This window comes from Hyperoodon ampullatus (genome assembly GCF_949752795.1).
Source record: "Hyperoodon ampullatus genome assembly, chromosome: X".
Taxonomy (NCBI): domain Eukaryota; kingdom Metazoa; phylum Chordata; class Mammalia; order Artiodactyla; family Ziphiidae; genus Hyperoodon; species Hyperoodon ampullatus.
Window position 1 is genome coordinate 13,659,246 of NC_136913.1, and position 15,494 is coordinate 13,674,739.

The 15,494-nt window shown below is 43.4% G+C and overlaps 1 protein-coding gene across 1 annotated transcript in view; it reads right to left on the bottom strand.

Moving 5' to 3' along the window:
* Positions 1-12,987: 12,987 nt before the first annotated feature.
* Positions 12,988-15,494, bottom strand: part of ASB9 (ankyrin repeat and SOCS box containing 9) — a gene marked incomplete at its 5' end in the record, with an annotated part of 30,979 nt that continues 28,472 nt past the window's right edge. Inside the window, one exon of the mRNA XM_079727081.1 lies at positions 12,988-13,161. Within this exon, the coding sequence (XP_079583207.1) occupies positions 13,037-13,161 (125 nt within the window). The 3' untranslated portion in view covers positions 12,988-13,036. The remainder of the gene's footprint in view (positions 13,162-15,494) is intronic.

Sequence of the window (15,494 nt, forward strand, 5' to 3'; positions counted from 1 at the left end):
CCAGATTTGTAAGCATTTCACCGAAGTTCCTACGGGTCCTCTTCAGCAATCAAACCCTGTTGAACTGTCACCATTAGTGCGTAATTCTGACCATGACTCTCCCTCCTGCTTGTCTGGTTTTCCTGTCTTCATGGCACTTAGCGTCATCTGACATACTATATATTTTACTTATTGACTGTGTTTATCACATTAACATATTCATTGACTGTTCCTTTAGTATTATTTTTTACAGTCCTCTTGCTGGGGGACTCCATGAGGGTAGGGTTTCTGGTCCAATTTTTTTTTTTTTACTGCAGTATCTCTGGACCATAGCACAGCATCTGCATTTATTATTTGATGAATAAAAGAATGAACTGAAGAGGACTTTCCTGGTGGCGCAGTGGTTAAGAATCCGCCTGCCAATGCAGGGGACACGGGTTCAAGCCCTGGTCCGGGAAGATCCCACACGCCATGGAGCAACTAAGCCCATGCGCCACAACTACTGAGTCTGTGCTCTAGAGCCCGCTAGCCACAACCACTGAGCCAGTGTGCCACAACTACTGAACCTACGCTCTAGAGCCCACGAACCACAACTACTAAGCCCGCTTGCCAAAACTACTGAAGCCCACACACCTAGGGCCCGTGCTCCACAACAAGAGAAGCCTGTGCACCGCAACAAAGAGTAGCCCCCGCTCGCTGCAACTAGAGAAAGCCCATGCACAGCAACGAAGACCCAACGCAGCCAAAAATAAATAAATAAATAAATAAAATTAGAAAAAAAAACCTGATAAACACTACAAATCAGATGTTTGTATTTTTTTCATGGAGACCTGGATGTTTAACGTTTACCAGCATACCACTATCAAAAGCTATTGTCCAAAACTACAATTCAAAAGCTACATGCACCCCAATGTTCGTAACAGCACTATTCACAATAGCCAAGACATGAAAGCAACCGAAGTGTCCATCAACAGATGAATGGATAAAGAAGATATATCTAGGGACTTCCCTGGTGGTGCAGCGGTTAAGAATCCACCTGCCAATGCAGGGGAAACGGGTTCAATCGCTGGTCCGGGAAGATCCCACATACCGCAGATCAACTAAGCCCGTGCGCCACAACTACTGAGCCTGTGCTCTAGAGCCTGTGAGCCACAACTACTGAAGCCTGCGCACCTAGAGCCCGTGCCTCCGCAACAAGAGAAGCCACTGCAATGAGAAGCCCGCTCACCGTGACGAAGAGTAGACCCCAGTCACCGCAACTAGAGAAAGCCCGCATGCAGCAACGAAGACCCAACACAGCCAAAAATTATAAATAAATAAAATAAAATAAAATAATTTTTTAAAAAAGAAGATACATCTATATACCATGTTTTCTCTACCATATCTACAATATTCCACTGTATATATATACAGGATGGAATACTACTCAACCGTAAAAAAGAATGAAATAATGCCATTTGCAGCAACATGGATGGACCTACAGATTATCATACTAAGTGAAGTAAGTCAGAGAGAGAAAGACAAATACCATATGATATCACTTATACGTGGAATCTAAAAAAATAGTACAAATGAATTTATTTACAAAAGAGAAAGAGGCTCACAGACACAGAAAACAAACTAATGGTAACCAAAGGGGAAGGGCGTGGGGGAGGGATGGATTGGGAGTTTGGGGTTAGCATATGCAAACTATTATACAGAGAATGGATAAACAACAAGGTCTTACTCTATAGCACAGGGAACTATATTCAATATCCTATGATAAGCCATAATGGAAAGGAACATAAAAAAGAATGCGTATATATGTATAACTGAATCACTTTGCTGTACAGCAGAAACTAACACAACATTGTCAATCAACTCTACTTCAACCAAATAAATTTTTTTAACAAATAAGCTATTGTCATTATGTTGCCTCCACTAGGTCAGGTAAAGCGTTTGCTGAAGGGCTCCTCTAAACGGAGAGCAGCCAAATGTCCAATATTGCCGTTAGCCCACATCAGATGAAAACAAGCTTCCTAACTAATTTCTGAGTCATTCTTTTCATGACTAACCGACTTATTCAGAGAAGCTCATTATGGCACGACTCTCCACTTAAAGACAGCCCTTTGCTCACTATGACAAACCTAAGATGATGAAAGTTTACAGGAAAAGTCATTTGTTTGGATGACTTCTTCGAGCAGGCTAGAGTTGGAAGTCTCACATCAAACTAAAGTTTTTCTCCCTTCTAAAGTAGCTGTCTCCACAGATGTAGCAAACAAACTTATGGTTACCAGAGGGGAGAGGAGAGGGATAAACTGGGAGATTGGGACTGACATATACACACTACTATATATAAAATAGATAACTAATAAGGATCTACTGTACAGCACAGGGAACTCTACTCAGTACTCTGTAATGACCTATATGGGAAAAGAATCTAAAAAAGAGTGGACATATGCATATGTATAACTGACTCACTTTGCTGTACACCTGAAACTAACACAGTATTGTAAATCAACTATACTTCAATAAAAAAACTTTTTTAAATAAAAATAAAAAACTTAGGGAATATAAAATCCATGATGCTAAAAAATAAACAAATAAATAAAAATAAAGTAGCTGTCTCCAATCCGGACCGAGAGTGGAAATCCCATGAGACACAGAAACCCACAGCATCAGGAAACTATCTACCAGCCTCACTGAACAACCAATCTGGCATCACTACCATGGTGGGAGATGCCTAGTAGGACGGCTGCCTTCCATCCACAGTTTATTGAACTAAAGACAGAGAGCTGCTTATTCATTCATCACAGGGAAAGGAGTCATCACTGATCAGGCGTGGAAAAGAGAGTCCGCTTAGAGCCTTGGAATCTGAGACATCAGGATTTTCACTGATCAAAAGCTTTCCACAACTCTGGGGTAGTGTTTTCATAGTAGCTGGTACTAGTACACATGCTTCGTTCTTCCTCTCTTCTGCTGCTAAATCCCCAAACAGCAGAATACATTTTCACTAAATCCAACTAACATAGGAAGTGATTGGATCAGAAGAACTTATTAATAAGCCAAAGGGCGCAACAGGGCCTGTTTCCATCAGTAACTGCCAGTAGCTAGGGGCTCTGGAGGAATTTTTTTTTTTAACTTTTTTCCATCACTGCAGTTTGACAGGTTCAGAGCATAACTGATACAACCACATCTGAAATACGTTTCTACAAACACCACAGTTAATGTCAGTTCTGGAAAATGTAGGGAGGAAAACGACCAAGGTGATGTTCTAGTTAATAAAAACCTTCCGAGGAAACCATGTGCACCTCAAATGATCACTCTTAGCTTTGTCTGCGAGTATCCCTAGGCTATCTTTGGGTGGCAAATAACCCCAGTGGCTCTTGCTATTCAAGTGTCAGTCCTTCCTAGTAAGACGAGAAAAGTGTATCTGTTACAGAAAGTGTACCTTTTGACTCGGCTTCCGTTAGGTTAGTGCTGTTTGTTGACGGTCTTCCTACGGGTAAAGACTGATTTGCATTTGAGCTGCTCCCTCCATACTGTTTTCTCCTTATGACAAAGGGTACAAAGGACGGCTGGCCTGGGGAACACATCTTAATCCTAAAAGAGACAAGACAATGGACCCCCTTATGACCAAGAATCTGGCACTCAGACTGTTTCAGTAATTATTTGGTTCTAAGGAATAGAATCTACTCAAGCTAGTTTCAGTGAAAGGACAAAGATCTCATGGAAGAAGAAGCCGTATAGATTTCAGGTTCCAGAAAGAGAAGGAATAAAAAAGATAATTTCAAGAAGCTTAACAATAGGCACACATGAATATTTACTCCAGTGTCCCACCATTTACTTGACACAGTTGACCATTCTCTGAGTCTTTGTTTTGCTTGATTCAAACTTTCCAGAGAAGGAATGTGAGTGACCCCTGGCAAACCTCAGATCGACCATTCTAGGAATGCTACGCTTGCCTGTCTCATTACACTGGGCAAAGCCACGTAGGACAGTTTCCCATTCTAAGACTAATAGCAAGGAACAAGGTAAGCTAGAACAGGAAATTGGTTGTGGAAGCCAGATCCACTAGCATCTTTACTCAGTACCCTAACAAGCCACAGGGTAGTGCTATAGCCTGCGGTTTATGTTTGAATAATTGGCAATCTGGATTTGCAACCTGATGAAATTTACCTCCGTACATTTCATACATTATAATCACGTACGCTGGCTCTGGCTTACATGGAAAAATATTTCCACGCGCAAAGTTAAAGTGGCCAGTCATTCTGTCATTTCAACCATCCAATGGGTTGATTTCACTGTGGAAAAAAAATATCTATTGAGTCAAAATGTTTGATCTGGTGACCGAGAGCAGACCCAAACTGAAAGGAACAGAAAGATTTGACATGTGTATGGCAAGATAAGTTACTGTGATATTAACTGTGCTTTCTTTTCACTGTGAGGTTAATATTCTTCACTGCTAATTCGAGTTCAGGGGTCAGCAAACTTTTTTCCGTGAAGGACCAGACAGTAAGTAAATTAGGCTTTGCAGGCCTTATGGCATCTGTCACAACTACTCAACTTTGACGTAGTGCCAAAGCAGACATTGAGAAAATGTAAAAGAATGGGTGTCACTCTGTTCCAAGAAAACTTTATTTACAAAAACAGGAGGCAAGATGGATTGGGTCTGCTAACCATTCTTTGCCAACCTCTGTTCTAGATCATTTCTATTCCTCCTCCCTCAAACCTTTAACTCCTTTTAAAGGAATATCACCAGAGGATACAACCCCCCAGCCCTCCTCGTTACGGTCACCAACAAACGTCTGGTTTTTAGACCTGGCTCTCTGTCTCCCTCTTCATCTTTTATGCTTGTCATTGTTCTTGGCAACTTTCCCGCTCATGGAGAAGGTAATTCACCCTATGCCCTCACTTCTCTGTTCCTTGCAGCCTTCAGTTCCAATGATCTTTTCCTTAACCCACCCACTTAATGCACTCACTTTTTCATAGGTCTGTCATCTCCAATAAGCAAACTATCTCCAAAATCTTGATTTCCAGCCTCTCACTAACAATCAATCCCTCTTGCTCTAGATACCAATAGCTTTTTGACTCACTGAGGTCACTGGGACTTCCAACCCACTGGCCGTACCACTTTTTTACTGTCTACCAGCCCCGTCCTCCTATCCCTCCTTGCCCAGTTTAGACAGCAACCATACCACTGTGTACTCCTTTTTTTTTTTAACATCTTTATTGGAGTATAATTGCTTTACAATGTTGGGTTAGTTGCTGCTGTGTAACAGAGTGAATCAGCTATACATATACATATATCCCCATATCCCCTCCCTCTTGTGTCTCCCTCCCATCCTCCCTATCCCACCCCTCTAGGTGGTCACAAAGCACCAAGCTGATCTCCCTGTGCTATGCGGCTGCTTCCCACTAGCTATCTATTTTACGTTTGGTAGTGTATATATGTCCATGCCTCTCTCTCACTTCGTCCCAGCTTACCCTTCCCCCTCCCCATGTCCTCAAGTCCATTCTCTACATCTGGGTCTTTATTTGTGTCCTGCCCCTAGGTTCTTCAGAACCATTTTTTTTTTTTAGATTCCACATATATGTGGAATCTAAACAGCATACGGTATTTGTTTTTCTCTTTCTGACATACTTCACTGTGTATGACAGAATCTAGGTCCATCCACCTCACTATAAATAGCTCAATTTCATTTCTTTTTATGGCTGAGTAATATTCCATCGTGTATATGTGCCACATCTTCTTTATCCATTCATCTGTCGATGGACACTTAGGTTGCTTCCACGTGCTGGCTATTGTAAAGAGAGCTGCAGTGAACACTGTGTGTGTACTCCTCTTAACTCCCTTGGCCCTCTTTCCCAGCACCTCACCCATGCCAGGGCGGCACCTGAGCGCTGAGCGTGGCTGCAGGAGAAACACAATCATGACAACAGATCTCAGGTGGGTACTCTGCATACCCAACTATCCTACCATGGTTCTCCGGTACAGTTAACTTTTCCACCCTTGGAGACAATCACTCCACATCTTTTCCACCCTCTGACCTACCAAGTCGCCTTCTACTCACTCTTCCTGTTTCATTGGAATAACAGCAACTACCCCAGCCTGGACTTCCCTGGGCTCACGAACATTTATAATTCGGGACTGGAGGCTGGGGTTCCCTAAAGGGAGGCACCTTTTGCGTTAAGTGCCCACTTTCCTGGCTTGCATTTCTGAAACTCACTGAGGGGATCATGTTAAGTTTTCCCAGAGCTTGAAGGCAGAGAACACCTGGAGACCTAGGGTGGAATCTGTTAATATGGGGAGACGTTAATTCCCCCCAAGACTGAAAGGGGACTGTGGTTTGGGGGTGGGTGCCAGAAGCGTGTGCTCATGCCCTCTTCCCACACAACAGCTTGGAGAAGTGGCACAGCGTTAAGAGAGAATTGCTACAGGGTGTCTCGAGGGAGGCTGGCTCTCAGGCACCAGGGCTCCCAGCCTCCATCTGAGCATTAGGTCACTTGGTTGCCACAGAGCCTCCTGTATCCAAGAAACCAAGGGACTGGACAACAAACATCATCAGCGCCCACCTCGACCTAAGACCAGGAGGCCTTCCTTGCATGTTCCGGGTACCATAAGACGCTTGAGATCTCTGCTTAACCCTTCAGTGGGGTCCATAATATGACTGATGCTGAATTTCCAGCCAGGATGATAGTGGTTTGGAACCAATTCACTTGAGAATTAAAAGAAATGGGACATTTCTTATATCCTATGTAGAAGGGTAAAACACAGACCCACTACATTTGAGTCTGTACAATGCAACTCAGTGGAAGAAATTTCCACCTGAGGCTTTCTGAAGTGCATTCTTAAGTCAAACACACAACGCGTGAAATGGACAAAAAGCAGGATGCTACCGTCCCCAGTTTTCATGGTCCTAGCCCAATGTTTACAACGTAAATACTCAGGCATCCAGCAGAGTTATCTTCTAACAGAAGTATCTTCCAACAGAGGTATCTTCTAAGCCAATGAAGCTTAAACACTTAAAACATCACATTAAAATTCCCACACAGGCCTGTAGAACCACCTGATTTCACTGTACTTTAAAAAAGAAAAAGCTTTTCAAAAGGTCATAGAAAGTTGAAAAAAAATCTCATATCGCCTGGAGTGAGCAAAGAGACCTTGGGTGGGGAGGAAAGTGAGGGGAAATCAATTTTACTTGCTTCGGCCTCACGACGGATTTTGTGAAGTAAAGGGTAGAAAATCAATCTTGGCAAATCAGTGAGAATTTACACACTTGAAGGAGTCCAAAGGTCTCGTAGGGTGTATCAGACAGGAGGACGTTCTCCTCCAGCACATCATGGGGGATATGGTGTGAAGGTTGGGCCCTTTTCTGTGCTGAGGAGAGTGTGCCAAGAATGCCTGCTGCATTCCTCATCAAGACAAGTCCGTGGCGGAAGCCAAACCGGAGCGCAACTTCCTCAACCCACACACTCTGAAGGGTGGGACCAGAGAAAGACACAGGAAGGCCTGGAAGCTCCTGTTCCCGACTCACCAAAACAAGCCTCCAGGTTACATCTAACAGAAGTCCCCCTTATCCTGCCTCTGATGGTGAGTGCCCCTGGCATTTGGGGGCTGCTGGGCCATCTGATAGAAGAGACTTCCTGTGACATCCCCAAGGAATCAGACGGGAAACTAGAGTATGCAAGGTGGGCCTTGAGCAGGAGGCAGACCTGGAGGCTCCTGCCTGTCTCTGGGCTTCACGCTCCTGGGTGTGGAGGAGACATCACAGGTAAGTGCTGAAGGGAAGTTGGGAGAGGGAAGGACCAATGTCCTCTGCCTGAGGGAAGTTGGCCAGGGGCCAGGAGGTGGACCAGTAGCAAACATAGCTGCATGTTATAAGCATGTTACTTGGTTTCCCTTCTGGTTTCTATAAACAGTAGTGAAGTCTCCTGTAAAACATCTGCCTAGTTGAAACTGTCCTTCCTTGTCTTGGTCCCATTCAAGCTGCCATCACAAAAACACCATAGCCTGGGCGGCTTAAACAACGAGTATTTATTCCTCACACTTCTGGAGGCTGGGAAGTCTAAGATCAAGGTGGCAGGAGATGTGGTGTCTGGTGAGGACAAGCTTTTGGCTCTTAGATGGCCATCTTCTCACTGTGTCCTCACATGGTGGAAGAGGCAATAGAATGCTCTGGGGTCTCCATTATAAGGGCACTAATCCCATCATGAGGGCCCTATCTTTATGACCTAATCACCTCCCAAAGACACCACCTCAAATACCATCACATTGGGGGTTAGGATTTCAACATATGAATTTTGGTGGGACACATTCAGTCCACAACATACTTAGATTTACAGAAGCATCGTGACAGCCAGTACAAGGGAGAGCCGCACTCCCCCACCTCACCCACAGGCAGGCATGCCAGTGACCTTGTACTTAGCGAGCAGGCTCCAGAGGGAATGGAGGCAAGGCTGAGAAGTCCCACTTCCTGGCCTCACCTAGCCCTTCCTTCATCATTGCCAAACTTGTTGATCTAGGCTTGATGTGATTAAAGGAATTATGTGGTCCCTGACAGTCCTGTATGACCTGGGGGAAGTTACCTGACTTCTCTGTGGCTGTCTCCTTAGCTATAAAATGTATATCACAGGATTATTATAAGTATTAAATGACTTGATGTTTGTGAAATTCTTAGAGCCATGCCTCATATAGAGTAAGCACTATATACATGTATGATTATATAACAAAAACCATCATTATCATGTGATTATATATTGGACCTCAGATAAATTGAAACAACATTGATGGTTATTAGCCATTAGTAGGTATGGTAGGCAGAATTCTGAAATGGCCCCCAAGATTCTGGGCCCCTGGTGTACACACTCCTTCTGCTAGTTACTAAATTAAACACTAATCTAGGTGCTCATTTGAAGGGATTTTTCAGGTGTAATTAAGGTCCCAAATCAGGAGATTAACCAGGTAGGCCTGACCTCATCAGGTGGGCCCTTTAGAAGCAGAGAGTTTCCTCCAGCTGGTCACAGCATAGGAATGCAGGGAGATGCACTCCACGGCCTAGAAGAAAGCCAGAATCCATGCTGTGAACTTCCTACGGAGGGGACCACATGGCAAGGAAATGTGGGTGGTCTCTAGATACTGAGCAGTCCTGAGCTGGCAGCTAGCAGGCATGAAAACAGGGACCTGAGTCCCACAGGTGCAAGGTACTGAATTCCACCAACAGCCAGTCATCTTGGAGGAAGACCCCTGAGCCCTGGATGAGAACTGTGGCCTTAGCCAACACCTTGATTTCAGCCCTGTGAGTCCCTGAGCAGAGAATGCAGTCACGCCATGCCTGGACCTCTGACCTACAGAAACTATGAGATAATAAATTCATGTTGCTTTAAGTCACTAAGTTTGTGATACTTTGTTATGCGGCAATAGAACACTAATACAGCAAGAAAAAAAAACATGCAGAACTCGCAAATGCACAGCCAGACGATGTTGTTCAAAGCCCAGACAGCTTCCCCTCCACCCTGCCCATTACAGATAACGATTTTTCGCTGATGAAATCAGTACCAAATACTCTCAGTTCGAAAAAAACTTCCTTTGCCACGCGGGGCTTGGTCCCACGGGAAGGCATTGTTCACCAGCATCACTGCAGGGCAAGGCTGACCCACCTGCTTCAAGACGCAGCAAGTCTGGGGGCTCCCAGGCTGGTTCCCGAGGCTGGGGTAAGAGTTGGGTGATGTTCGATCTAAACCCGGCACAGCCTCCTGACCCCATACCGAGACCTTTGACCTAAGGACGTGGCTCCGCCTCCACGTCCAAGGACTTCCGGGAAACTAGGCAGGGCTTTAGGACCCAGGAACCAGAGCTCTGGGATTTACTGAAGAAAACAGAAGGCAGGGCGTATAATGGTTAAGAGCTCTGGCTTCTGCATTAAACCCTGGCTTCACCACCTGTGACTTTTTGCAAATTCCTTCGCCCTGTGCACCCCCATCTGTAAAATGGGGATACCAGAGTTGTGAAGGTTGGAAGGTAAGGCTTATAAAACACTGGTGCGAGGGGTCTAGCCCTTAGCAAGCCCTCCAAAACGCGAGCTGTTGTTCAGCTGATTTTGTTTCTGATCAGGTCTTCTACACTAGCCCTAATGCTGGGCTTTCATCAGATTGTAAATGCCCACCCCCACCCCGTGCGCCAGATCAGACAGCAGAGCACATCTCGTTCCATTGTTTCTGAGCCCGAGGGACTGCTTAATGACTAACTACTCCAGCCTGGAACATGGAGTATCAGACCATGTCAATTAGCCCCAATATAAACGCAGGATACATCAATCATCCTTCGCTGGCCTCTTCTTGTGCCAAGTGGTCAGCGTTTCTACTGGATAAAACCAAGGGAATGTAGTAAACTTACAATATGAGACTGGGCTACAAGAAATATGTGGGAAGTTTGCACTCTTAAAACAGACAAAGTAATTCGCATTTTTAAAAGATGGTTTCACGATGCTGAAAATTTACATCCCTCATTCAAAAAGGTGGGGTTCTATTAAATGTCACCGAACCAGCTTTGATGATGGAATTTATGAGGCTGTGCCAGAACGTGATGATAAAGCGTTCAAAGGTATATATCACTTATAAATATAACCACATCTAGACTCATAAAAATAGACTTCCTATTTAAATAGAATTTTCTTTCTGAGCACTGCTAAGTGAAGTAATTTGAAATTTTCCTAAGTTGCAATGAGGCAGTTGGTGGTGGTATTTTTCCCATTTGTGCAGATGACCATCTATTACATGGATTTGCAAATTGGTTAACTGGCTGGAAGATCTGAGAAGAAAAATGCTGTTCTAGTACTTTTGTACAGTCCTGGGTTAAACTTGGAGAATTTGGCCAAGAGAAGATTACCATAAGCAACATTCTGTCCGATACACTTTCTATGAGAAACCAGGCTATTTTAAAAACAAACAAAAACTAGTGTTTTCAAAAAGAAAACTATAGCAAAATGCCTAAGCTCCTTACTCCCTAGCAAATGATTCTCCCAACTAGAGTGTGAGATCCAGAAAGTCGGTACCTTTGCCTATCTCCTTCACTGTGGCTACCCTGGTGCCTAGAAGAGCGCCTGGCACTCACTAAATATGTCCTGAACAAACGAACTAATGAAATTAACTGAACTAGCAAGTGGTATGCTGTTGGTGTGCATTTTCTGTCTAAATTCTGAGCAGTTAAAAATGTAAACATGATCAGACCAAGAAAGAAAGAAAAAAAAAAAGCAGGGAGGTGATATAAATTCACATTTGAATTTCTGAGCACACTGGAAGAGAAGAAAACCCAGTGTCAATGGAATTTACCACTACAAACTTTTCATCCCTGCATGGAAATTTCCAGAGCCTATGTTGTAAACCATCTTACAATGGGTCATTTATGAGGAGCTTAAATGATTGTGTGCCAGCAGCGCCATCTTCTGGGTGACTAGTTGGGCATTTTAGAACAATATTCTGGAGTCTTCTTTTTCATATAGCAAATTGAATTTAGAATCACAAAAAATTACATAGGAAATATCTTTACAGGTCATCTAGGCCATATGTCATCTTACAGGCAAGTATTTGCCTTAAGCGGGTACAACATTTTCTTACTTTCTCTTGATCCAATGGAGCGCCAAATTCATGTCTCAGAGAGAAGACAAACTACAGCCATCATTACTAAATTATATCACAGGTCTCATATAAACCAGAAACTGAAAGGCAGTTAAAATCCATTTGTCGAGGGCTTCCCTGGTGGCGCAGTGGTTGAGAGTCCGCCTGCCGATGCAGGGGACATGGGTTCGTGCCCTGGTCCGGGAAGATCCCACATTCCGCAGAGCGCTGGGCCCCGTGAGCCACGGCCGCTGAGCCTGCGCGTCCGGAGCCTGTGCTCCGCAACGGGAGAGGCCACAGCAGTGAGAGGCCCGCGTACGGCAAAAAAAAAACATTTCTCGAGCATCTGAAGAGTGCTGTCGAATTCTGCAACAATGGAACAACAGAACTTTCTGTGATGATCTATGCATGTCTGTGCTGTCCAATACAGTAGTCACTGGCCATGTGTGGTTATTAAACATCTGAAATGTGGCTAATGATTCTGAGGAACTGGATTTTTAATTGTATCTAATTTTAATTAATTTACATTTTTAAAATAGCCACATGTGGCTGGTGTAGGGTTTCTCAACCTTGGCACTATTGACATTTTGGGCTGGGTCATGCTTTGCTGTGGTGGCTGTCTTGTGCACTGTAGGGTATTTAGCAACAGCCCTGGCCTCTATCCACTGGCCAGGCGTACCCTCGCCCTCAGTTGTGACAATCATAAAAGTCTCCAGACATTGTCAAATACCCCCTAAGGGGAAAAATCGCCCCTGGTTGAGAACCACTGGGCTAGTAGCTATTGCACTGAACAGCATGGTTCTAGAAGATGCCTGATATGTATAGGACATTTGGTTGAGAAAGAACTGCCCACTATCCTATACTGGGGCAGTGGTGGTCTTGTCATAAGAACAGGGAAGGTTAAAAAAAATAGAGTCAGACGTAGTCAAAGAAATGTCTTGCTTCTTTAATCTTCCTTCCCTTGTAGCAGAGATGGAGCCAGGAGAGTGATACTGGAAACTTCTGTCTCCCTCACAAGTCCCCAGGTTAGCAATAGAAAACCTACACTCAAATCTGGCTGCCTGTCCTCACTGGGGGTAATGGGACAAATTGACTTCCCCGAGTCTCAGGGTCTCACCTGGAGAAGGGGAGAGCATAGTACCCACCTGGTGGGGTTGCTGTGAGCTAAATTAGGTGAAGCGTAAAGTGTTCCCAGCTCAGTGCTTGGCACGATCAACACCATACTTGTTATCTTAGCCACTCTCTTCCAGGCGGCAGGGGGCGGAGGGCTGTGGTGGAATTTTTCATGCCCTCCAACCAATGACACAAAAGTACCCAGTATGTTCCTTTACAAATAAAAATCTCCTTGAAAAAAAAAAAAACTAGCCAAACTCTAATAAACCTGACTTTATTTTAAAATCCCAGTGGCCTCAACACTCGATAACGTTTGTCTGTTGTTTGTGATGCCATTCCCTTGACACATTTAAATGTGGAGGAGAAACCATTTCAGCTCCTCAGGGAGGCTGAGTCCGGTGATCTTATGATGCTGCTTGATCCCAAAGCACTTCCAAATTCTAAGGCGGCATAACTGCATCAAAGAAGGGGGCCCTGGAGAAAGATGATAAGACAAGTCACCCATGGGTTTCACTGATCTAAGACTTTTCCCTTCCTTCGTTGAAAGCATACAAGCTATCACACTATTATAAGGAAATAATATGGTGCAGCTTAAGACTATGTTCTGCTTTTTGTAGGAGGCATTTTTAGGCCATGTTCTCTCTTTTCTGGTATCTCATTGAAATGAGTTTGCTAGGTTCTGATTTAGAACAAAGACCTTCAAAGCTCAGTCTCACCAATGGAGGCTTATGGGAGCTAATTTTGGAATTACAAAAGTATGGAATTCCCAGCAATGACAAGAAAATCCATGTTTAATGCCTTCCTTATCTTTACTTTAAAAAAAAATAAGGTCATATTTCTGGATGCAAATACTTTTATAATTTAGCAGTTTTAAGATATTCAAATATAAGAAGCTATCAGTGAAGCATAAATGTTACCTGAAGTCATATTTGTTTTGTTTTGTTTTTAACATCTTTATTGGCGTTTAATTGGAGTTTACAATGGTGTGTTAGTTTCTGCTTTATAACAAAGTGAATCAGCTATACATATACATATATCCCCATATCCCCTCCCTCTTGCGTCTCCCTCCCACCCTCCCTATCCCACCCCTCTAGGTGGTCACAAAGCACCAAGTTGATCTCCTGTGCTATGCGGCTGCTTCCCACTAGCTATCTATTTTACGTTTGGTAGAGTATGTATGTCCATGCCACTCTCTCACTTCGTCCCAGCTGACCCTTCCCCCTCCCCATGTCCTCAAGTCCATTCTCTACGACTGCATCTTTATTCCTGTCCTGCCCCTAGGTGCTTCAGAACCTTTTTGTTTTTTGGTTTTTTTAGATTCCATATATAGGTGTTAGCATACGGTATTTGTTTTTCTCTTTCTGACTTACTTTACTCTGTATGACAGACTCTAGGTCCATCCACCTCACTACAAATAACTGAATTTCATTTCCTTTTATGGCTGAGCAATATTCCATTGTGTATATGTGCCACATCTTCTTTATCCATTCATCTGTCGATGGGCACTTAGGTTGCTTCCATGTCCTGGCTATTGTAAATAGAGCTGCAGTGAACACTGGGGTGCATGACTCTTTTTGAATTATGGTTTTCTCAGGGTATATGCCCAGTAGTGGGATTGCTGGGTCGTATGGTAGTTCTATTTTTAGTTTTTTAAGGAACCTCCATACTGTTCTCCATAGTGGCTGTATCAATTTACATTCCCACCAACAGTGCGAGAGGGTTCCCTTTTCTCCATACCCTGTCCAGCATTTATTGTTTGTAGATTTTTTGATGATGGCCATCCTGACTGGCGTGAGGTGATACCTCATTGTAGTTTTGATTTGCATTTCTCTAATGATTAATGATGTTGATCATTCTTTCATGTGTTTTTTGGCAATCTGTATGTCTCCTTTGGAGAAACGTCTATTTAGTTCTTCTGCCCATTTTTGGATTGGGTTGTTTGTTTTTTTGATATTGAGCTGCATGAGCTGCTTGTAAATTTTGGAGATTAATCCTTTGTCAGTTGCTTCATTTACAAATATTTTCTCCCATTCTGAGGGCTGTCTTTTCATCTTGTTTATGGTTTCCTTTGCTGTGCAAAACCTTTTAAGTTTCATTTGGTCCTATTTGTTTATTTTTGTTTTTATTTCCATTTCTCTAGGAGGTGGGTCAAAAAGGATCTTGCTGTGATTTATGTCATAGAGTGTTCTGCCTATGTTTTCCTCTAAGAGTTTGATAGTGTCTGGCCTCACATTTAGGTCTTTAATCCATTTTGAGTTTATTTTTGTGTATGGTGTTAGGGAGTGTTCTAATTTCATTCTTTTACATGTAGCTGTCCAGTTTTCCCAGCACCACTTATTGAAGAGGCTGTCCTTTCTCCATTGTATGTCCTTGCCTCCTTTGTCATAAATTAGGTGTCCATATGTGTGTGGGTTTATCTCTGGGCTTCCTATCCTGTTCTATTGATCTATATTGCTGTTTTTGTGCCAGTACCATACTGTCTTGACTACTGTAGCTTTGTAGTATAGTCTGAAGTCCGGGAGCCTGATTCCTCCAGCTCCGTTTTTCTTTCTCAAGATTGCTTTGGCTATTCGGGGTCTTTTTTGTTTCCATATAAATTGTGAAATTTTTTGTTCTAGTTCTGTGAAAAATGCCATTGGCAGTTTGATAGGGATTGCACTGAATCTATAGATTGTTTTGGGTAGTATAGTCATTTACACAATGTTGATTCTTCCATTCCAAGAACACAGTATATCTCTCGATCTGTTTGTATCATCTTTTATTTCTTTCATCAGTGTCTTATAGTTTTGTGCATACAGGTCTTTTCA